General features: G+C 35.6%; 1 protein-coding gene across 2 annotated transcripts in view; it reads right to left on the bottom strand.

Moving 5' to 3' along the window:
- Positions 1-20,898: 20,898 nt before the first annotated feature.
- Positions 20,899-25,389, bottom strand: part of LOC137001974 (uncharacterized) — a 28,456-nt gene continuing 23,965 nt past the window's right edge. The window contains exons 3-6 of one of the 2 annotated variants that reach the window (XM_067361356.1): positions 22,296-22,443; positions 21,757-22,008; positions 21,594-21,629; positions 20,899-21,471 (exon numbers count right to left, since the gene is read on the bottom strand). In XM_067361356.1, the coding sequence (XP_067217457.1) occupies positions 21,365-21,471; positions 21,594-21,629; positions 21,757-22,008; positions 22,296-22,443 (543 nt within the window). In that variant the 3' untranslated portion in view covers positions 20,899-21,364. Of the gene's footprint in view, positions 21,472-21,593; positions 21,630-21,756; positions 22,009-22,295; positions 22,569-25,389 lie in introns of both variants that reach the window. The other variant, XM_067361354.1, reaches the window with a different exon arrangement.

Consider the following 25,389-nt stretch of genomic DNA (forward strand, 5'->3'; position numbering starts at 1 on the left):
TTGAACCGGAACAAAACCTTCTTTCACCTTCACTTTATGTATAAATCCACTTGCGCATCCTACAGTATGCACTGGTAGTATTTTAGAATTGTCATTTGTAATCACAGCATCACCTTCAATATGGCAGTGAAGTGCTTTCAGCAGATCCTTTCCCAGCAAAGGTGTGCCTGACTGTACTACATAGAATGTGCCCACTGCAGGACTACCATCATGGAAGACATCTGTATAGAAACAGCCCAGCACTGGAATAGTCTCTTTGGTATAAGAAACTAATTTTATTTTAGCTGGATTGAGGGCGCATGAATAAAAATATTTACAATAAATGCTCTCATGCAGTAATGATACTGATGAGCCTGTCAACAATTAACTCTACTGGCTGACCATCATTTGTTTTAATTTGCACAGAACAGAGAATTTTGTCTGTCACAGTCTTAGGATCATTCATGTATAATACAGTGAGCTCTGGTATAACAATCTCATGCACCTGTTTCTGTGATGAGCGGCAAACTCTAGAAAAGTGGCCAATTTTTCCACATGAATTGCATACTGCTTTGATCGCTGGACATGAAGGTTTGTTAGCCAGATGGTTGTTGGATCCACAGTGATAACATGAACACCGTTGTCTCGTGTTGGCGATTGGACGATCTGATGAAGAGGAAGATGCTGTCTTTCTGTCCCGATCCTTTACATTCCGGTGACACTGTATGGTCCAAGTTCTTCAATGCAGTCTCCATTTGCACTGCTATGGAGACAGCTTTGTTCAGAGTGATGTCAGGTTCAAGCAAAAGTCTGTCCCGGACGTGTGAATTAGCTGCTCGCTCAAGGAGCTGATCGCGTAGCATTTGTTCTTCCATGTCTCTGAAATCACATGCGGCCGAAAGCAGCCAGGAACTGGAAACAGGAACAGTTTCATCAGTCCGCTGTGTCCTTTGTCTAAATTTGTGTCTCTCTGCGACAACATTAACTGCAGGAACGAAATATTTTTTCAGTGCAGCGACAGCTGTAGTATAAGTATTTCCCATGTCTGGTAAGGTATAAAACAGTCTTTGTCCTTCTGTGCCCAAAGCATGTAGCAGAACAGCTAGCTTTCTTTCCTCCGGCCATGCGTCACCAGTAGCATTGATTACAAGGAGGTAATTCTCAAACATTTTGAGCCAGACAGTAAAAGTAAGTTAAGGCTCACCAGGGCAAGGCAGGAATGGAGCTGGTAAAGGAACTGTAATCGACATCTTCGTCGCCAAATGTGATGTTTGTACATTTGTAATAATATAAAGAAGCAACCACAGACACGAATTTGCATTCTTCTCTCCACTTTACTACTTTTCTTTTTCCCTTCTCTATTGCCATCTAGTGGCTACACATTATCTCTGCAGACACAACAAAGTCTTGTAGGTCTAATTAAGTTCAAGCATGTGTTTGGCTGTAACAGAACTAGTGATTTTCTTATTAATATCTGTAAAAACTGCAGCTGATTAAAACATGCTACTTAAAGTGACAGTTCACCCAAAAATATAAATTTGATGTTTATCTGCTTACCCCCAGCGCATCCAAGATGTAGGTGACTTTGTTTCTTCAGTAGAACACAATTGATGATTTTTAACTGCAACCGTTGCCGTCTGTCAGTCGTATAATGCATGTCAATGGGAACTTCTTTTATAAGAGTAAATAAAACATAAACAGACAAATCCAAATTAAACCCTGTGGCTCGAGATGACACATTGATGTCCTAAGACACAAAACGATTGGTTTGTGTGAGAAACCGAACAGTATTTATATAATTTTACCTCTAAAACACCACTATGTCCAACTGCATTCAGCATTCATTTAGTGAGGTCTGATCGCGCTCTGACAACAGAAGTGACGTCTCGCACTCATTAAAGTATAAGCGCGAGAGATCACGTCCGTCATCAGAATGCATTTTTTGACCTCACTAACCGGATGCTGAACACAGTTGGACATAGAAGTGTTTTAGAGGTAAAATTATATAAATACTGTTCGGTTTCTCACACAAACTGATCATTTTGTGTCTTAGGACATCAATGTGTCGTCACGAGCCACAGGGTTTCATTTGGATTTGTCTGTACGTGTTTATTTGACTCTCATAGATGGTGTTACTGTTTCAGTGCATTATACGACTGACAGACGGCAACGGTTGCAGTTAAAATCATCATTTGTGTTCAACTGAAGAAACGAAGTCACCTACATCTTGGATGCGCTGGGGGTAAGCAGATAAACATCAAATTTTCAGTTTTGGGTGAACTATCCCTTTAAACTCTAAGCTTGAATATAGTTTATTGATGTTGAATTAATAAAAGCTGCATTAAAGACAGTGTCAGAAGCAGCAGCATTGCTATTTTACTGAATATTAACCACAAATGATTATGATTGTGTGAACTTTGCCACAACTGAAGATCTGAACCACATCCGAACCACACTGGTGAACCTCCATTAGTGGTGACATAAAGAAATGCTGATTAATGAGTTAGATTGTAAAATAAAGCACACAAGTTTGTCATTTAGCTGATTTTTGACTCATCAGAGATGCACGTTTGGCTTCTTTCCATCCTTTCTGCCAGCCGTGATAGTGAATGATTCCTCCTGCGATGAATGTAGCCAGAAAAAACACAAAAGCAGCGAGTCCAACACCACCGAACATCAACACGCGCTCCGTCACCGTCACTCCATCTACAGACACAAGACATTCATAAACTACTTAAACAACAACATTTTACAGCATAAAGAAACATAGATAGTTCTGATTCTGATTGGTTGTTCTGGGGTTGAAGTCATTGTAAAATAGCACTAAAACATCAGTCTAATAATGTGAGAAGCTGCTTCACTCAGCAGTTACACTTTTTTAAAATAAAGGTCTGGGTGCAAGGTATTGGCATTGATGGTCGAATCTTATCATTCAACAAAAGGATCTCTGAAAGGTTCGTTAGGGAACCAAAAATGGCTCTTCTGTGGCTTCACTGTTTCTGATTGTACAGATCAATGAACATTTTGGCTTTTGCTTTGAAAACTTATAACACACTTGACTGAAGAATTAGAACAGAGAGAAAATGAGTCCCACAAGAATAACATCTGCTCTCACCTGTGACCTCCACAACACGTGCCGCTTCTGTGACACAATCACATTTGTCCTCTCTGTCTGTCAGCTTACCTGAAAATATTTCAACAATTCACTTTACACAAAGAGAAGGTCATTAAAACAAAATATTATAGTTTCAATATTATTATAGCAGCAAACGTCTCCTCAACAACACACACGATTTGAGGAATCATTCACATCTGGAGCAAAAACACGTTATATTTGAAATCTTTCCATTCCACAAAAGGTTCATTATCTTGGAAAAAGCTTCTTCACACTAAGAAAATAATGGTTCTTTTAAGAACTGATTCACTGAAAGGTTCTTTTGGAAACAAAAATTCTTCAATGGAACAAAAGTTCTTCTGTGGAATCACTGTGAAAAAACCTTTTGGAGTGATGAGCTAGTAATGAATTAAATAAATTCAGTAAAACTACATAAATTAACAAAAATCAGATGTGAGGAAAAGTGAAAGGTCAGCAGTACTAACCCTCGATCTCCAGTCTGATGGGTTTGTCGAAGTGCATCTCTGAAGTCACAGACTTTGTTCCACAGAAATAAAGACCAGAATCTGACTCTGTTAGTCCAGTTATAACTAGAGAGACTCTGGTGATCCCTGTATCTGCAATGAATTTCAGACGACTTTTATCTCGATTGTACGTAACTAGCAGTTTTCTTCCCGCTACACTGCTTGTCTTTGCGATCATCAGCAGTGTTAGTCGTCCAGAATCAGAGTTCTGGTGATACCAGGTGATTTCATATCTGTCGGTCATGTTACAGTCCAGACTGATGGCTTCGTTCAGCTGAAATCTTAACAGAGTCACTTCATGTTCTGAAACATCTGGGGAAAAAAAATCATGAACTGATCTTTTGACATAATTTAGATAAAAAAATCTGTTATCTGAGGTTAAAATGATCAGTTAAAGTGTAAAGTAGAATAAATTTACCACTGGACGTGATCTGAATAATCCTGCATGAAAAAACACAAAAGAACAAGATCTTCTCCATTGTGTCTGTCGCTCATAGAGGTGTAGATCAAACTGTACGTTTCAACACAATGCAAGATACTAAACCCACAATGTTTCCATTTCCTCTCTGCACACACAGCTTCTACATGTTTTAAGTGTTGTGATTTGTTAGTTGTGGTTTATTAAGCTTCACAGTTTATGTGCACTGAGCAACACCATAATTATACATAATATAAAAAGATTTTTTTTGTATATATTATTGGATGTGGTCTATCATGGTGAAAATGCATGTCAAAGCACTTCATGTGTGCACAGGGTCTGAAACTAACATCTTGTCACACCTGCCAATGCCAGCGACTTGAGAACATTTATATTTTATTCTGGCCATGAAACTGCATGTGCATTATTTCAATTAAAAACACAACAAATATCTAATCTAATTGCAATTATTATTATTATTTTTTTAAACATATATTTTATTTAATTAAATAATATATAACATTTTTTAAACAAAATCAATAAATATCACTATATTACTTTTTAACTGTAAACCCATTTAAAATACATAATTTTCCAGCATTTTCTTTCTGTAAAGAAAAATAAAATAGTGCATAACACTTATATTTACAGTTAAACACCTTGAACATTTCATTCATTAATAGTTTATTAGTTAAAAAATGGTAATAAAATATGGCAAGATCTCAGAACTGTCAGAAAAAAAAAATCTTAATGATGTCAGATTACACTTCAGCATAACAAGGTCAGGTCAAAGTGTCTGAATCATTTTTGGTCCCAAATTTGTACTTTCACAGTTTATTTTGCTATCCTCACTTACATAAATGAATTCACCCATTAATAAAAATATAAAACATATTTTTGGATTGACTGTATATTAAATATGTATATATTTAAGACACAGCATGTTATAAAGTGGCAGTGTAACTTGGTCAAATTTAGCATACAATTATTAAAAATGTATAGTTTTTATAGTTTATACGTTCAAAATGATAATTTAAGTGTTGTAATGCTGTATGTGAATCAAGTATATCCAGGGCCTAAAACAAACTTTTAGCCACACCTGCCAATGGCCAGTTACTTAAGAAAATGTACCGAAAAAACAACCAAGACTGTTCTACAACTAAAACTGCATCAAAATTGTTCCAAACAATTTTAAATGGACTTATCAAACATCTTACATTACATACATTTTATATAATTTGACAACTAAAATTCCTAACCTAATAATATAAATTTAAAACATTAGTAAAGACAAACAGCCAGTAATACAATAAGAACAATAGTCAAACAAGCAAAAGCACAGATAAAAACACTTTGTACATTGTATACTGTTAAAATTCACATAAATATATTACAGATTATAGTATATTCGCTATTTTTGGGGATTTTTGTGTGAACTTGTCCATTAAATTGCAAGAAGTAAGAGAGCTCAGTTTAGCGACACGACTGTTTGGCCGAGCGCTTCTGATGTGTGCGCACACAAAACTCTCCACACACAGTGCATGTGGAATAAGAGCTCCCTTGGGTCAAAGGCCAGCTGGTGAGTGACACCGATTCATACCAGCCAATGGTTTTTACTTCCATTTGATGCCTGGCGAGTGTTCATTTTAGGCTCTGGATGAGGGTATCCAGTCAAAAAGTGCAGGAAGTCTTTGGCTCCAGTAGCTGGTGTGTCTGTAAGTGCATTTATCTTGGTCCCTCAAGGTGGAAGAAGAAGCCAAAGTAAAGCAGCCAGCAGGATCAGGAGTTTGTTAGAGAGATTCCTATCAGCACCATCTGGCTCTACAAAAGAAACAATTTACATGAATTCCTGCATCAAATTCCTAACAATGACTGTTCACATGTGCACCAATAATGTGGCTCTTTTTCCAATAGTTATGTCATTTACATGACCTCTTCACTCCCACTTACATGCAATTTTCAGTATTCTGATTCGCTAAGAATTGTGGTTATTATTACCACTATAATTCACAGCACAGATAATAAACTCACATACAGTAGGAGTCTTATTTTTTGCATAATTTTGATTTGTTTTATTGGTGATGCACCTAAAAATGTCTCTGTGCAACATCATCAACATGAACTCAGTTATTGCCTCTTCATTACAACTAAATTCAGCATACGTTTAACTATGATTATGGTTGATACAATTATGTTGGTGTTTACACGGGGTAAACTTTAATTGCAATACTGCTTGCATCTCATTTTAATTGCATTATGAGGGTGCATGTAAACAACACAGTCATTGTCACTTAAATTACAAAGAAATAACTTGAGTTTTAAATGTAGTGTGTAAAATGATGGCATTTAGCTAAAGAATCAAGTCTGCTTTTACTTACTGCTCCTGTCTGTCATGGCCTCTGGATCACAGTCTGTGGAAAATTTAATAAAGTGAGTCAAACAATCGCTTGTTTTGTACGTTGGCTATAGATTTGGCTATATTTTTGAATATGCAGTAACTTAAGTTTTGAGTGAACTAGTCTAATCAACAAGCATTGGTTAGATGATTTTTGACCTTACCAGGCTTTAAATCCGGTCTGGCGTAGAACGGCTCAAACGCCGACTCATTATTATTATAAGCATATATTCTTAACATGAACGATGAGTCTGCGTCCCACTTTGAACAATCCGGCATGACCACCGAACAGCGTTCTCCTTTAAATAAGCTGGAGACGGAACATATTTCTTCATGAACAGTTTCTGAAAGCTGTTCTACAAGAACACGAACACTCAGATGTTTCTTCAGCTCAGCTGCTCCATCACAAGATAAAGCACACTTCATACACGTCTTCTGTTGAGAAGCACAACCTGAGGATATGAACAATGGAATATTGATATACACTTTCTTAAAAAAAACATTACAAACACTGCAGAAGTAAAATTACTCACTTGTACAATAAATGATGCATGACAGCAAAAGCCTGAGGAGAACAGAAAAGGGCTGATTATGTGGCAGATCTGCACTACATGGTCATTTTAAGTAAAGGCATCATTACAAAACCAGGTCTTAAGACCATTTTTGAAGGTCTTGGTCTTGACCACATTTGTACTTCATCTTCTCTCAGTCTCAGACTATTGCCCTGTCCAATACCCACACTTGCGGCCTTTGCACTTGACCACTTCTCGACTTACATGACATGTGGCTCAAGTGCTCAAGGGTGTGAAGAACAGAACTTTTGATTCCCTGATGGGACACACTTACAGTCTTGCAAAAAATGCAAGTTTACTGAGCCTTTTTTTTGTAATACTTTGCATTTTAAAAGAAACTTCTAAATGTCTGTTCAGTGGTCGCTATGTAGCTAACAGAAGAAAATTGTAGTGCTTCTAATTAAGTGATAAAAGCAGTTTAGTACAAAATACACACAGTCTACCCATATTTGCACCAATAAAATGTGCAACACCTTATGTTTTACTACCAAATTATATGTAATATCTAATTAATTTAACTTACAGTGGAATATTTTCCTCGACATCTCATGATTTTGGGGCACGTGAGCTCCCGACCATAATGCATGATGGTATACGCTTAGTGTGGGTTGAGTGTGCATTGAGGGCACTGCACTTTTTAAGACACTGGACAGTCTTGCGCACTTACTTCCTGTCGCGTGCATGTGCTTTCAAGACTGCAGGTGTGGATATTTAGATGAGGCATCAGAGTATTCAGGATTTTGTTTCAAGATCACAACTACTGGGAAATCACTAAACTGCCGGTGCATTGTCTGATTTATTTATTAACATGATTAATGTGATTGGATGTAAAACGTCCTGATTCAAATGCAATCAATAACTTATTTCTAATGTGATTCATTTATTGTGCCGGTTCAGAAATTAATGAGGAATTGTGTTAAAAATTTCACTAAAATTAATACAAATGCTTACAAATTTCAAGATATTGTTTCAAAAAAGTACTTGAGATCTCGATATATATTTAAGCAACATCACAAGAGAGCCGTTTTCACAAATTTGAGCATGACTGCAAAGAGGATATTGCTTTTATACATTCAATAATTTTTTTAAAACATTCACAACATTATTTATGAATTTATAATTTACCAATTCAGATGCATCTTCTGTAGTACAAAGATGAATTCTGTTATTATTTTATTTGATTGGTAACAGCTCTAGTGTCTTATTTTAAATATATTTATTGATTAAAATTAAGCTATTTCTCATGTGGTAATGTGGATCTTTATGAATTTATGAAGTGCTGTTCTGGTCTGGTCTAGACTCCTAGTCTAACTCTGCCTTGGTCTTGGATTAGGTGGTTTTGACTACAATTTTGAGGCCTGGTTTCACAGACAGGACTTATATTATGCCAGGATTAGAGCTTAGTTCAATTTAAGTAGTGATTATAAACATACACTAGAAACAAATATTACTGGTGTACATCTTAATACAAAAAACGGCTCTGACATATTTTAAGAGCTCAAACATGCATTTTAGTCTGGGACTAAATTAAGCCCTGTCTGTGAAACCAGACGCTAAAGTTTTAAATAATACTAAGATTGCTTAATTTTCAGGGGATTTTGGTTTTCTTTTACTATTACTCCATAAATCAGAAAATACTGTCAACAGGCAGAAAACCAAAACATTTTAACAAAAAAACTATAGTAATATTATAATTGCACCTAAGGGAACGTAATTTATAAAAAAAAAAAAAAAAAAAAAAAACACATGTAATGACCCCTTTCAATATTACTCAGAGCGAGTGTAAGCAGTTCTCAAAAAGTATTAATGTGATTTGTGTTTGTTGTCATGTGCTCCACTTGGGTAAAGTTGGTTTTATATTCACACATTCGGACATCTGTATTCAATAGCCTTGTTAATCACACTACATTGGACATTCACAAGTAAATATGCCATTAAAACAATACTTGCCTATTTTGATTGACTGTGAAAAATGTTGTAAGTTGACAATCGTTGGTTGTCAATATCATGTCGCTGCTTAAAATTCGAAAATATTAATTTATTGCACATTTATTGGAAAGTCTGAATTTATCAGAAGTCCGAATGTGCGAATATAAAACCAACTTTACCCAAGTATGTGCTCCTGAGGGAATCCTAAATATGATTTAAAGGGATAATTAACCCAAAAATGGAAATTCTGTCATCACTTCCACTGACTTCCAGAGTAGGGAAAAAAAAATACTACAGAAGTCAAAATTAGATGACTGACATTCTTCAAAATACCTTTGTCATTTTTCTCTGTTTTTTGTTCTTTTACATCCTATTGCTTATTTTCTATGTATTGTATTGTATTATGATACTTGTTTGTTTTCTGGCAGCAAAAAAAAAAAAAACAACCTTTTTTCTCAATATAAGGAAATGCGTTATGACGTAATGAAACTCTTACCCCAGCTGAAAAGGCTTTTTTAAAGCTAATTTATTGGGTTTTGACATTTCTCAACAGAGATAAACGCACTAACCAGATCAGAGCCAAACAAACATCCTGGCTGTGGGCAATTATTAAAACATACTTACGGCTTAAACCACGATGCCATGTGACTAATGGAATGAGGAAGTCGATTTTAACTAAAGACACGCTTTTAATTCAGGGAAACTGCTGAAAATTGCCAGAGTTGTGTATCAACGCAATCCTAAACCAGAATGCCAGAAAAATCGATCCCCGTTATCAAGATCTAGTAACTTTATAGAGATATCAGTCAACACGTGCAGCCGCCAGCCGGTGTCACGCGTCTTCTTCTTCTTCTGTCGAATTTTGGCGTTTCCGCACCATAAGGCACATACCGCCACCTAGTGATGGGCGCTGACTTCTGAAGAGTTTTATACATTTGTAGACGTTTTAATGAGGTATTTGTATAATTAAAAAGAATAATAGTAGTTAATAGTCTCTGATTAGCAGACCCATCCATAGAACAAACAAAACAAGCCCTGAAAATTGATAAAAGAATACATATTATACAGAAACAAATATTTAATGTTATTAGATGGTTAGTTAATTGCATTTGATATATTATAGTTTCAATAAAACATTTGCAATGGGGTTGTAAAAGCTTTCTATGCGTGTTTGGCTTGAGTTTCTGCTGCATTTACACTGTTCTGACCAGCAGGGGTCACCAGCGTGTGGTGTTTCGAACGCTTCGAACAGTGAATCATTTTGAGAAGCAATCGGTTCAATTGATTCGAAACTTTGAAAAGCTTCGTTTCTCCCATCACTGCGGCCCTTTCCTAAATGGCACCCTAACACTTCCGTTGTTTGTTTGTTTGTTTGTTTTATTGAATCATGCTTTTATGGGGAAAATAAATGTTTTCAGGACATTAAAATTTTGTTCTATTTTCAAATTAATGTAGAATTGAATTGAAATAAAACAGAAAATTGTATAAATGCAGGGCTACCTTTATTTATTCATTTGCTTTTTCTTAATTTAATAGATAAACTCTTTCCCCACCAGCATTTTTTAAACAAGTTTCCAGTCACTGCCAGCATTTTTGATTATTTTTTCACAGTTTCATGGCCCCCATGAGTATTTTGTTGTATATCTGAAGAACATGCAATATTTCAAAAGAAAGAAAAACATTTTATTCTAGTTTCATGCATTTTTTACACTTAAATGTGGGTAAGTTTCATTAAAAATGTTTAAAAAGCAACATTTCGAGCAAAAGGCTGAGAAAATCGCCTTTTTGTCAAAGACTTTGTCCGGATGGGATTCAGAGCGATGATCAAAACACAGATGTAGTAGATCGAGTCCATCAAAGCTTCACAGTCCTGGAGCTCGTCCTGAAGTTTTGATTTATATGCCGTTGATGATCGTGTTATTTCTGCTTACATATCAATGTATGTGCTATCGCTTGTTTCTGCTTCTTCTTTTCCTGTGTTTTGATCAGGAGAGATCTGTACTTTTTCAGAAGGTGTGTAATAGCGCCCCCTACAGTATAACAGTGAAAACATGGAAAGCCAGAAGATTCTGTCAGTGGTGTGGAAAGAGTTAACAAATTACAAAAACAAAACAGTTGATATACATTTTATATGGAATATAGTACAATGAACTTAGATACAATAAGTGTAATTGATATTACAAAACATTTTAAGTTACATTAAGTGAAACTTATCCAGGTTTAGAATCAACAAACAGAAACCTGGTAATGCAATCCAAATGTTCATATTATTTTTCGGTGTATACATTGATCTTAAAATCTTTAACCTTATTATTTATTTTTCTGAGGTTAGGTAAAGTAAGTCGAGTCTGGCCTAAATTGTACGCATGTTAAATTAGTTCATTTGGTCAGAAGACTCCTCTGTGCTCTGTTCTTGTTTAAAGTCACTATAAATCAAGCCTCGGTAGGCAGTTTTTGTAATCAATGAAATTTCTTTTAATTGGTTATTTTTTGTTTTATAATAAAATAAAAAATGTAAAGGCAAGTAAAAGTTCATCATGTGCACACACACATAAACACACACTCTTTTGCAAACTCTTTATTTCAACAACATTTGGCAAAAAGCCTTTGTTGGTGAAATAAAGTATTTGCAAGTGAGTGTAGGTCAAATCCCCTTTGTACAGATTTGTTATCTTGGATGGTGTGCATATGAGTAAGTGTTTTTATTAAGGGACCACATGCCTATACAGCCACTGTTGTTTCTTGGCATCAGATAATATAATCAGAACCAGAGCCAGAACCAGAGGCAGAGTCAGCAGAACGCCACACACGGGCAAAACCCAAGACGCTACAGCTGGAAGGAGGAAGGTGGGAAAATATTTGTTCTTTCTTAAACTCACGTCTTAAAGATTTTATAAAGCTCTAAATGATTGTTTTACTTACTATGCTTTTTATTGGGTTTGTTCTCCAGTGTTCCCTTAGATTCTGTAGATGATATTGAAACTTTAGTAATTCAGTTTAGCATCAATTGACTGTTCAAATCATGATGTAACCTCATATATCCACTTTATAAATAATATTTCTGATCATCCTCTGATCTTCTCTCACCTGTGACTGTGATCCACATTTCTCCTTCAGAGTCCATATATATATATATATATATATATATATATATATATATATATATATATATATATATATATATATATATATATATAGACTATAGTATAGTGTAAAGCAGTATCAAATGTGTCAGTGCAGCTGTAAGAATATTCATGAACAATGTTTATTAAAGCTAAAGTCCGATTTTTGGCCCTCTAGCGGTTAATAAACAGAACTGCACGCGTCTTGCGGAAGAACATTGTAGCCGGAGCTACTTTTCTCTGTGTGTGTCTGTGGCGAGTCACGCAGTTACTGTGAAACTCCGCAGCGGGTCCGGTCTGAAATAGTCCGAATATAAACACTTATTATAAGTGTACCATAATGATTCAGGGTAAGACAAAATCACAGTTTGGAAAATGGATTCATGTTGTACATTCTCATTATAAAATGTTTGTAAAATTTGAACACAAAAAAAGTTACGGACAGCAGCTTTAATAAATTAACTGCATAGAAAAGTCAGTGATGAAGGTGTGTGTTGAATGTCAACCAAAGTCTCTTGAGTCACATGACAGAGAAACATTAGACTAAACTCTACCTGGAACTGAAAGTCAAAATGGTTACAATTTATGAATAAAAATGATACTGGCCGCTAGAATTGATGAAGCAAAACAACAGCAGAAGAAGATTTGAAAACCTGTTGAAAACAGAAGAGCTGGATTATGTCACAGATACAGACTCACATCACTCAAAGACATTTATAGGCCTGTTGAGATAAAATGCTTATAAAAATATTAATAAACTTTCACTTTCATTCTGTCTGGATATTTAACACATGTGACCTTTATATGTCTAATAAGAAACATCAAACTAATGATACCTGAGTAACTGAAAATGATCATCTAAACTCAAAACAATAACAGGCTTTAGAAATTATGTTAGACAATATTAAATTATATGCATTTAATTAGCTACCATATATTAATAACCTTGCTAATAAAAACCATCATCATAATCACACATCTGCTGTAAACATGAGGATGCATTAATAGCAGGTTTAGTTTTCCACAAACACAATAACAACACAAAAACACACAGGCTGAAAACTTACATGGTGAAAGTTCTGTTTGAGTATTATGTTCATCAGATGTCAAAACCACAGCATGTCTGGCAAGATTTAAATGTAAGAAATAAAACCGAAAGTACAGTGCGCAGTGTTTTATTGTCAAGATGTTTTATTTTGGACAGTGAAATAACAGGGAGTTTCTCCAGCTGATCCTCCCTATACACAAGCTGCCACCAGGGGGCCCCCTTGATCATCACTATATAACAATAAACATGATGATAAGAGGACTAACGGTTGATTAAACATGATGAATGTATTTATGATTATTAATTTCCTGGATTAAACACTTCAATAGAATCAATAAACAGTACTGTTAATATTGTTATTAATATTAAAATATATAATAATTTAATATAAATAGATATTATTTTATATCTAAAATGAATAACCTTCAACATGGGGTTGTTTAACCAAGAAATTGGGCTAATGTACAAAACCCAACAAGCTGGGTAAAATGTGTTCTGTCCAATATTTACCCAGTGGGTTGCCAAATAACCTGAATTGGGTTGTTTTTAACCCAGCATTTTTTAGAGTGTAAAGTGTGGCACAATGTGGCATAATTATAAAAACATCACTTCATTAACTGACTGGTTTGGTTGAGCGACTTGATTAGACCTCAGAAGACCCTGAGAGAATTATTGGTTCTCCTCTTCCCTCTCCAAGAACTGAACTCATCCAGAATGAGGAAAATGGAAATCCCTTTGGATTCTTCTCATCCAGGCCACATCTGTGTCTTGTTGTCATTCTGTCTGTGGAGCTTCTGTCACCAAGACAAATTCCTAGTGTGTATAAAAGCAATAAATCTGACTCTGAAAACTGATAACTCAGTACAAACCGAGTGGTAAACTTTGACAAAATAATTTTTTTAAATGCTATATTAGTGATTTCATAACGTCTAAATATGGAGTAGAATGAGCCGATAAGTGTTCCTCTGCTGACATCTACTAAATTTATGTTTATATTTTCCACCAGAAATAAAGCATGGGACATTTAACTCCATTAACCCTCTGCTCTGTTCATTTCCTGTGTACACTCGTTTTGTTTGAGATCAGTTTGACTCCAAAAATGTATAGAGGGATTGTATGAAAAAATATAAATTTTTAATATACAAATGATATATCATTTTTGAATAACTTTTTTACCTTTTTACTGCAAAATTCCTCAACTACACCATCAGCATGTTCTTGTGTGTGTAAATATAATAGAATAGAATAAATATAATGTATGTATTGTATCTGAACTCTGAACATGTTTAATTTGCTGTGCTTCACTTCAACACCATTCTAACAGCTATAAACACAAGTTATCAAACAAAACAATCCTACAATTATTATGCACTATTGCCACTTGTTGGAAAATAACTAAAAAAGTCAAGTCAAGTGAAATTTTAAAGAGATAAAAGAGAGATAAAAGTCAAGGGAGATAAAAGTCAAGTATCAAAATCGATCAAACAAATTGTATATACATAAAATGGAACACCGACATATAAAAAATAATATGCATCACTCGAAAGCTAAAGAGTAAAAATAAGTCTTTAAACTGGTTTTAAAAGCATCCAGTGGTCAAGATGAGGTCCTTTCAATAGAGGCTGTACGATAGCATGTTTAAAACTTTCTGGAAATACCCCGTTTATTAAGGAGCTGTTTATTACAGTGAAGAGGGTGGGGCTGATTGCATTTAAAACCTCTCTAAACAGATGACCAGGCAAAACATCTGATTGACAGAATGTAAGTTTCATCTGAGAAATGATTTTGAGTAATTGAGTTGAAAGTTTGTAAAGCTATAGGATGGAAGGATCAGTTGAGAGTGGTCTATGTCAGGTGGAGGCAGGTGTGATCTAATATCCTGTATTTTCTGAATGAAATATTCTGAAAATTGTGTGCACGTCTCAAGATTGACAACAGGAACTGAAAAAGCAACTGGGTTAAGAACCGAATTTATGGTATTAAAGAGTACTTTTGGCCTATTTGCATTTTTTGCAATCATGTTTGAGAAATAATTTGATTTTGCCTCATAAACAGATTTTTGATACACTGTAAAATGTAATTAGTTGAGTTTACTTAGAAAGCTTAATTAAACTGTTGGGTTTACTTAAAAAACTTAAGGAAACCGATTGCCTTAAATTTAGCAAGTAAGTTAACTCATCATTTTGAATTGATAAAACTAGCTGCCGCACAGTACAGAGTACTTAGAAATCTTGAGTATTCACTGTAAAATGTAATTAGTTGAGTTTACTTAGAAAGCTTCATTAAACTGTTGGGTTTAGCTACCAAACAGTACAGAGTACTTAGAAATCTTGAGGATTGGTAATTCAATTTTACAAATTGAGTACTTAGTTCAGTCATGCTAAAAATCTTGTTCACAGTGTAGAAACTGCCTTCAATTTCTCAAGCATTTTTTACTCAGTTGCAGCAATGGACCATACATTTATTTGTATTTATTAAACTGGAGATACTGTTGAAAATAATAAAGTTTGATGTCACCATCATGGTGGAAAGTGTTTGCTTTAGTTGGGCTCTTGACCTTGACTTTTAACATTAGTGTTTCTCTGGCTGTCGTAACTCAGTGTTTGTAAGACACAGCTGTTATGGTGAAAAAAGCCAAGAGAAATACTGGGATTGATCTGTTGCATCTTTCCTGATGATATCGTTGAATACCCACAGATTTAATCCTGAGGTTTATGCTTGATCAAAAGTGTGGTTCATTAAAAACAAATAAGTATTTTTTTAATAATCAATGAAACTATAGCAAGAGATGGAGCACTGTTGAAATCATATTATTAATATGACAGTCAAAAAACATTTTGAATTATATAGACACACAGAGACATCAAGAATCAGCGTATGCATCTCAACAACGGTGACATGCTGCAATGCATGCTGGGAGCCATGGATGAGTTTTATGATGGCTCCCAGCATGCATTGCATGTCACCATGGTTGAGATTTGTACGCTGATTATTGATGTCTCTGTGTGTCTGAAAGTAGCCCAAAATGTTTTTTGCCAAATATAATATTAAAAATATATGAGCTCAACTGTGCTCCGTCTCTTGATCTAGTTTCAGCAGTAAATTATTTAATTGTTTATATTAACAAACCAAACTTTTGATCAAGTATAAACCTCAGAATTAAATCTGTGGGTATTCAATGATATCATCAGGAAAGATGCAACAGATCAATCCCAGCATTTCTCTTGGCTTTTTTTCACCATAACAGCTGTGTCTTACAAACACTGAGTTACGACAGCCAGAGAAACACTAATGTTAAAAGTCAAGGTCAAGAGCCCAACTAAAGCAAACACTTTCCACCATGATGGTGACATCAAACTTTATTATTTTCAACAGTATCTCCAGTTTAATAAATACAAATAAATGTATGGTCCATTGTTGCAACTGAGTAAAAAATGCTTGAGAAATTGAAGGCAGTTTCTACATAATGTGAACAAGATTTTTAACATGACTGAACTAAGTACTCAGTTTGTAAAATTGAATTACCAATCCTCAAGATTTCTAAGTACTCTGTACTGTGTGGTAGCTAAACCCAACAGTTTAATGAAGCTTTCTAAGTAAACTCAACTAATTACATTTTACAGTGAATACTCAAGATTTCTAAGTACTCTGTACTGTGTGGTAGCTAGTTTTATCAATTCAAAATGATGAGTTAACTTACTTGCTAAATTTAAGGCAATCGGTTTCCTTAAGTTTTTTAAGTAAACCCCACAGTTTAATTAAGCTTTCTAAGTAAACTCAACTAATTACATTTTACAGTGATAGGCAAATAAACAGTCTTTTAAAATTTGGTAGGAGACTTGGAGCCCGTCCTTTTTCCAGCTGCGCTCAGCCCTTCTGCACTCTTGTCTGAGAGTGCGGGTAGAAGCATATAAGCTACTTCAATGGTATAAATCACATATTAGTGCAAGTTAAAGAGCAACAAAACAATTTTTGAGTTTCTGTTATTAAAGGATTAGTTCACTTTCAAATGAAAATTAGCCCAATCTTTACTCACTCTCAAGCCATCCTAGGTGTATATGACTTTCTTCCTTCTGATGAACACAATCGGAGATATTTGAATATCCTGACGCATCCAAGCTTTATAATGGCATTGAACAGGGGTCACGAGTATGAGCTGAAGAAAATGCTTCCATATTCATTTACCACCCTCTGTATTCAGTATACGAAGAAAGTGTAAAACTCTTGCAGTTCAAAAACTTACGCTATGCCTTCCCTAATCAACTTCCGGAAACTTGAATACGGAAGGCGGTCTGGTGGAAACTAGACATTCTACTTCATAACTTGTTAAAATATGGGGTTTTTTTTTTTTACACAAATGCATCGCTTCACTTTAGAAGACCTTTATTAACCCCCCGGAGCCATGTGGAGTACGTTTATGATGGATGGATGTGGATGGAAGCACTTTTTTCAGCTCATACTTGTGACCCCAGTTCACTGCCATTATAAAGCTTGGATGCGTCAGGAGGATATTTATTAATATAACTCCGACTTTGTTCATCAAAAAGAAGAAACACCTAGGATGGCTTGAGGGTGAGTAAAGCTTGGGATAATTTTCATTTGAAAGTGAACTAATCCTTTAACAGTGATGGGAATGTCTGTGTGTTCACCCAGAACATACTCACACATACACACCCTAACAACCAAATACTCACACACATACACCCTATCAACCACATACTCACATACACACCCTTGCAACTGCATGCTAAGAGCCAAGCAACCATCCAGAATCTCCTAACAAACCTTTATCAAACACCCAGAACATCTATCTGTTCTGGCCTAACTGACCAAACTATTTAAAACAAGACTTTAAGTTGGCTTTATGACAAGCCAGCATAAATTTGTCTTTCAAACTTTTCAATCTAGTTATTGTTTTTCTTGATTGCTGCTAACACACAATTCCTAACACCATTCAACATTTTCTCACAACTATAAACACGATCTCGAAACTATACATCAACTTGCACAAACCTCAAACTTCCAGGTCAAAATAAAATGTTCTAGTCAAAAATATATTCTTTTCTGACAAAATCAAATGCACCACAATACAGTAGCCTTTACTGTCAATTACAGTACAGTAAAAAAAAAAGTAAATTCAGCATCCTCTGCACATTTGGACAGATTTCATTACAGTATACTGTACTATAGCTGTCTATTGGTCTTCTGACACAAGACTATATCCCTAGGCAGTCATTTCTTAGTTCTGCAAAAATACAGTACACATTAAAAATGGCTACAAAAAAGCTGACAATCACAAGTTTGAGGGTGTTACAACGTGCTCCAGTTCAAGATCACAAAAACGGGAGACTTTTCAGACGCGCACTCCAACTTCGCCTCAGCGCCAGGCGCAAGTCAAACGGGCGCGGAAATGATACAGGTGGCGAATGAGCCTCAGCAGAACAACAGTGAACGGCGAACATTATATAGCTATAGCCTACGTAAATGTTTCTTAAGTGGTGGGTTGCAAGACCGTGCACTTTTCAATCACACGCAAATATGGCATGCTGTATAGCCTATCATTCACTGTATGATGAGAAAAATAACAATGAACAATCAAATCCATATGATCAGATTTTTCTCACAATTTCTTTTGCAATTAATGCTTTAAAACACAATTGCAACAATTGGAGAAAAATAATCAAATTGTAAAGGGTCAGGAGCCCAACTAAAACAAGCGTTTACCTCCATAACGGTGACATTTATAAATTTGATAAAACATCAACACCTCATAAAGAAGATTTGTATGACAGAAACAAAGTCAGAGTGGTTTGTAATAAGTGAAGATGCAGAGATCTAGAGAGATCTGTTAGTGTTTAATGTTGTTTCTGTTATCTGAGTTTTGTGTGTCACCATTGTGCTGGAGAGTAGATCCTGAGCTTCAGTCAGTGATGATCCAGAAACACTGATGCTCTGCTGCATGTCGCTTTATTTAAAGACAGTAACTGTGTAGTTACCGATGCAGTGATACAGCAGTTACATTAGCTCATGCATGTGCTGTTGTTTTTGTTTGAGCAGATACTCTTATTAATCGACATTTTTGATGAGGGCAGCTGGGATGTTCCCTAAAAAAAATTAAATATGGTTCCCTAAATGTTCTGTGAATGTCCGCCAAATAACGTCCCCCAAACCTTAAAAGAGCTCCACATCGTGACCGTCTCTGAACGTTCTGGGAACATTATTAAACAACGTCCTTAACACCAGTGGGGATGTTTTGAGAATGTTCTGGGAACGTAAAATTTCTAGCGGGGCAGGGTGTTGTGAACGTTCAGAAAATAACGTTTTCATAACATTTCCAAAATGATAGAATGGAATGTTCCTCTATCGTTCACATAAACCAAGAAAAAACGTTCTTAAAAACAGTTCATTTGAACGTTCCAAAAATATTACAAAATAACGTTTTTATAACATTTCCAAAATGATAGAATGGAATGTTCCTCTAACGTTCCTCTAACGAAAAAACATTCTTGATACATTAAAAAAACTGGACGTTTTGAACGTTTAGAAAACATTCCAAAATAACGTTTTCATAACTTAAAGAGAATGTTAACAAAACGTTCTGACAACTCCTTTTTGTTAGCTGGGCTTCTATCAACAATCACGGATGTTTCACTTCTGTTGATGCTCATAGCTTTGCGAACCTACATCGGCATCCAAACACGGCTCGCCGTAATTTGTATATAGACAGAGATTACAATCGAGCTGCTATTAGCTCGATTAGCTGCTATTTCAAAAATGGCAGTCACAAGTTTCTTGTTGGTCACGGTAACCCCGCCCCCAGCCCCTGAAGCAAGCGGTTCTTACTTCTAGCCCAGCAATGTTTTGGTACTACTTACGAACCACTTTTTCTGGTTTGGAGCTGGTGCTTTGTGTGTCGAAAGACAAAGAACTGATTTGAAACTAGGCTCTGGCTCGGAACCAGCACTCAAACTGCCTTGGTGGAAAAGGGGTATGTCTGTCTACTTCGGTAAAGTTGGTTTTATATTCGCACATTCGGACATCCGTATTCAATAGTCTTGTTAATCACACTACATTGGACATTCAGTGGACATTCACAAGTAAATATGCCATTAAAACAATACTTGCCTATTTTGATCGACTGTGAAAAATGTTGTAAGTTGACAATATCATGTCGCTTGGTTGTCAATATCATGTCGCTTCTTAAAATTCGCAAACATTAATTTATTGCACATTTATTGGAAAGTCTGAATTTATCAGAAGTCCGAATGTGCGAATATAAAACCAACTTTACCCAAGTTGTCTGTCTCATACTGAGGCGAATGATGTCGGGGAAGCTTTTGAAAGTTTTAAGTGCGTTGTTGGTAGGAAATACTTGAATTGAGGCGGGACTCGGCAATTTAAAACCCCACACGTTCGGTAGTCGACATCGTTAAGGGCATTACAATAGTGCCGCAATTAATTCTTTATTCGATGAACTGAAAACAGTCGGAAGTGACAGGAACCGGCAGCTTTCTCTCCATACCAGGCAACGCTCGGCAGACAATGCCAGTGACGAAGGATCAAGCGAGCTCAGCAGACGAACACTGGAGCGATAGGATCCAGCACTTGTAGTCATCCGTGCCAGGGAGATCCATCACAGTGGCATGTGCATAATTAAATGTAGCAAACTGGCGTGCACATAATTTGAACAGCCCACTGCAGCGCAACACTTCACTCACTACCTGTCGTTACTCCTTCCACTTCCTCTTTTATCCAGGTATTTCCATTCAATCATCCACACCTTTCTCCTGATTGGTTATAACATTTATTTATTTTAAAAGTGCGGTTTATCCCCAAACCGTCACACTATATTAATTTATAAACTTAAATGGCAACTGCCTATTTTAGACATTGAGTTTCTACAAATGAAGTGAACTAACTTCAGTTTAATTTAATGTATCTGTGCTGCCAGCATTTTACACTTACAGGACAGGAGTAAAAACTGTAAAAGCAACAGTACATTGCAGGTGAAGCTGCTGCCAGTTAATTACTGCAAATTTACACTGCAACATTTTACAGTGTACATGTAATAGCTAAATATATTCAGACCATATTGTGTCCAAAATTAAGCTTTTTAGATTGACTCTTTGTTTATTTTAAACTATTGTTTAAAAACTAATATTCAGGAAGAACAGCACTCTTGCTCAACTATTTTATATGATATAAATATAAGATTACAAGTTTCCAGTGTCATCTCTAGATGTTCTGGATTACTGTACAATGTCATGTATTGTTGTGCCGACGTCGGTATATCCAGATGACAATAAGTAGAACCACCAGAACCAGCAGAGCTCCAATCAAAGACAGTCCAATAACCAGAGGATCTACAGCTGGAAAGAGGAAGGAAGAGAACACAGATTATTTTTTAATGTTTTTTTTTTTTTTTTTTTTTTTTTTTTATCTCACTGCTTAAAGATTTTGTAAAGTTCTCACTGTCTCCTGTTTTACTTACTATATTGTGCAGGGTTATTAGTTTTTTCCACTGATTCTGTAGAGGATATCAAAGGTTACTCACACAGTTTAGCATCAAGTTGTTCTTTAAAACTTGATGAATAAGCATCATGCTCAAATGCAGTATAAATAATATTTCTGATCATCCACTGATCTTCTCTCACCTGTGATTGTGACTGTGACTGTGATCCAGATTTCTCCTTCAGAGTCCAGAACTCTGTATGTTCCAGTGTCAGAGACTGTAAAATTACTAATGGTCAGATTTCCATCTCTGTCGGTCAGTCGATCACTGCTGACCCCGTGACCTCTCGTCCACACCTCTGTCCACTCTCCACTGGAGTTTCTCTCCACTTTATCAGCATTGATCAACAGAACATCCATCTTCAGCTGCTCTCCTGTTTCCACAGAAATCTCATCTGAGGACAAACAGAAACACATTCATCCTCAATCATTATTATAACAGTATAAATCAATCAAGGTCATAAACTCAGATTTAGGATCAGAGGGAGCAAATGTAAACATATAAAAATCAGCCATTGAAAAGCCTATATTGGAATCATCTAATCTGAATATTGGATAATTGTTACATTTAATGTTTTCCATGATTACTGGCTCCACATTGAATACCAACAATATTACATTGTTAACATTATCAGGAAATCCAGAAAGCTCATGCTGATGGTTAAATTAGTTTTGACTTTACCATGAATATGAAGATGATACTTCAGTTCTCTCTGATCATTAGTGTAATAGACTCTCAGAATATATCTCCCAGCATCACTGAAGATCAGATCCTTGATGATGATGTCACATGATCCTTCTTTAAACACTCGACCACTACAGTTTTTCTCCTGACACACAGGAATGATTTTTGACCGACTAATTAAACTGAAATCAGAAATCTCTCTGTCATCAAAGTCACATGACAGGGTCACGTTGCCTCCATTTATTCCTGACACAGATTTAGTGCCGGTTCCTGCAAATACAGACAGTAAATATTCATTCAATACAATAAAGTAAAGTATCAATACTGGTGGATCCGAAATGGTCAATATTCATATTCATGCATTTTTATTAATATTTATGTTAATCGTTTATGGCTTATGATTTATCAGTTTTATCTTTAAGAGTATGTATGCTTGTTATGTTCAATTGTTCTTTGAAGTGGTCCAGTGTGACACGATTGTGGTTAGACATTGGACGCCTGCCAAGTACTGCAGAAGTGATGTTTTTCAGAATTATTGCTCATTTGAATCTGATCAAAATATGTCTGTTATTATTCCTGACATTTAAAAGGGTAAGATTTGCAAACTTCCCAAAGGGGGTCAAAACAACTACTATATCTATTTTTGACACTGGACCAGTCTATGTCTAATGGGGAAAAACCATTTAACCTTTTCTTTTAGAACAAAAACATCAATTTGTGTGGGATGTAAATTTCCCTATATGCTCCTGGTATAAAGCTGACCGGGTCTTTGATAATTCAGCTTTTTTTCTTCCTTTGCTCTCCTGGGCTTCTGCTTCTTCTCTCTTATCTGCAAATGTCTTAATTATTGTTCTTCCTTTTTGTATATTATGAACTTCATCTTTTAGATACAATACTCAGATTTTAGAATGTTATTTCACCTTTTGGTTTTATTAAATATTTCCATTATCGATTGAAGTTTGCGTGTGAGGCAAAATTTAATTGTAATGAATAAAGAATTTTTCATCAACGTTATCATCTGCCTGGATCTCATTTTCTCAAGTTTATGCATCAATACTGTATAAAGTATAATTTTGTAAAAATAAATGAATAAATAAATAAAATACAGAAAAACTGTAAACACATTTACAGAACAAACTGTGATTTACAAACAAGAAAATTTGAATGTAAACCAATAAATTGAACAATGCACACTACTACTACTAAAATCTATTTTGTATCTTTAACATATACTGACAACCACCATTATAATGCAGGTGCCAGGTGGTAAAAGAGAAAACCACATGAAGAATCAGAGTTCATCACAGTATAGTTTTTTCATGCACTGAAGCATGCTAATATATAAAAGGTTCAAAGAGTGATTCACGCAAACGCAAAACACTATCATGGTAACCCACAACACTTAAATAATGCAATAAACATTCATTAAACAACAGATGAAATAACATAAAACCCTAATGTACATAACTTATAACAAAAACTATTAAGAAACATAATTATCTAAACATTCAAATGTGGAGTGTTTTAAAGGGAATTGTGGGAATATCAGTTTACAGTTTTTGACTATAAGCAGATTTGTTGTTTTTTACTTCTAAAAACTGTATAATTAATAGCATTTTATTGTAAAATTACATAAAATGTCTGGTTAGACCTTTTACAGTTTTTCCCTGTATATAGTACAGGAACGTTTTGGTTACAAAGGTAACCCTCGTTCCCTGAAGGAGGGAACAGAGACGTACGTCGGACAGACCGACGAATAGGAATCTCGCTAGAGAGGCCAATCTATGGGGGTAAATTGATGCCAAAACCATTGAAAATGGACAGACTAAAAGTCACAAATAGATATTAGAACTTGTAAACACAAAACACAATCTACAAATAGATAAAAAATCCGCAAACAAAGTCCTCATGATCCGCAAATGTAAAACAAGATCTACAAATAGATACAAAGTCCTCAAACAAACTCTTTGTGATCCACAAATATAAAGCATGATCTACAAAAAGATTAAAAATCCACAAATAAACACATCCTGATTCACAAATAGAAATCAGTGACTTGTACTTGAAAACCAGAATTTGAATGAATGTAAAGTGACTTGTTTGCAGGTGAAGATCATGTTCTGTTTGTAGATTGTGTCACATTTGTTTTCATAATTCTGACACTATTGTTTTGCTGTTGTGACAAAATAATGCCATAATCATTGAAAATGAAGAGACTATGAGTCAAAAATGCATATTACAATTTGTAAACACAAAACAAGTTCTACAAATAAATTTAAAATCTGCAAATGTAAAACACAATCTGTAAATAGATTCCAAATCTGCAAACAAACTCCTCATGATCCGCAAATGTAAAACAAAATCTACAAATAGATAAAAAATCCACAAACAGACTCTTCATGATTCACAAATAGAAATCAGTGACTTGTACTTGACAACCAGAATTTGAATGAATGCAAAGTGATTTGTCTGCGCATGAGGGTCATTTTTTATTTGTAGATTGTGTTGCATTTGTTTTCAGAATTTTGGCACAGCTGTTTCGCTGTTTTTTCCATTAAAAAATCTACAAATGCCCTCCTCACAATCTGCAAACAAACATGGTCTAACTTGTATTTTCAAACCACTGTAAAAAGACATTCGTACACATTCTGTGCAAAGCTCAGCATGCAAGTGTTGAATCTGTGTTTGCAGATCACTGGGCATTCACAGATCCTTCTGCACACATCTACAGATCTTTTTGGCACTACCTTTCCGCAGAGTGTGTGACTACGATCCACACGTGTAGTCAGCCAATCAGGGGTATTGCTTCAATGTGATGTCACGCCCCCTCAATAAGCCCTTTTCAAAATAAGAGCTGACACTTCTCTGATGTGTGGGCTGGGCTCACTGCCATTTACCGTTGCCGGTGTCACAGCGCTGACAGGCGGACAGAGCCTGGGCAGCGCTGCAGTAGGAGTAAAATCTTTAATACGTGGAAGGGGGAGCTGCCACGGGACCTGCCACCGTTATATGCGCCTGCCTCGGGACCTGCCACCGTTATATGCGCCTGCCTCGGGACCTGCCAGGGTTATACGCGCCTGCCTCGGGACCT

The sequence above is a fragment of the Chanodichthys erythropterus genome, chromosome 15, assembly GCF_024489055.1.
Source record: "Chanodichthys erythropterus isolate Z2021 chromosome 15, ASM2448905v1, whole genome shotgun sequence".
Lineage (NCBI taxonomy): Eukaryota > Metazoa > Chordata > Actinopteri > Cypriniformes > Xenocyprididae > Chanodichthys > Chanodichthys erythropterus.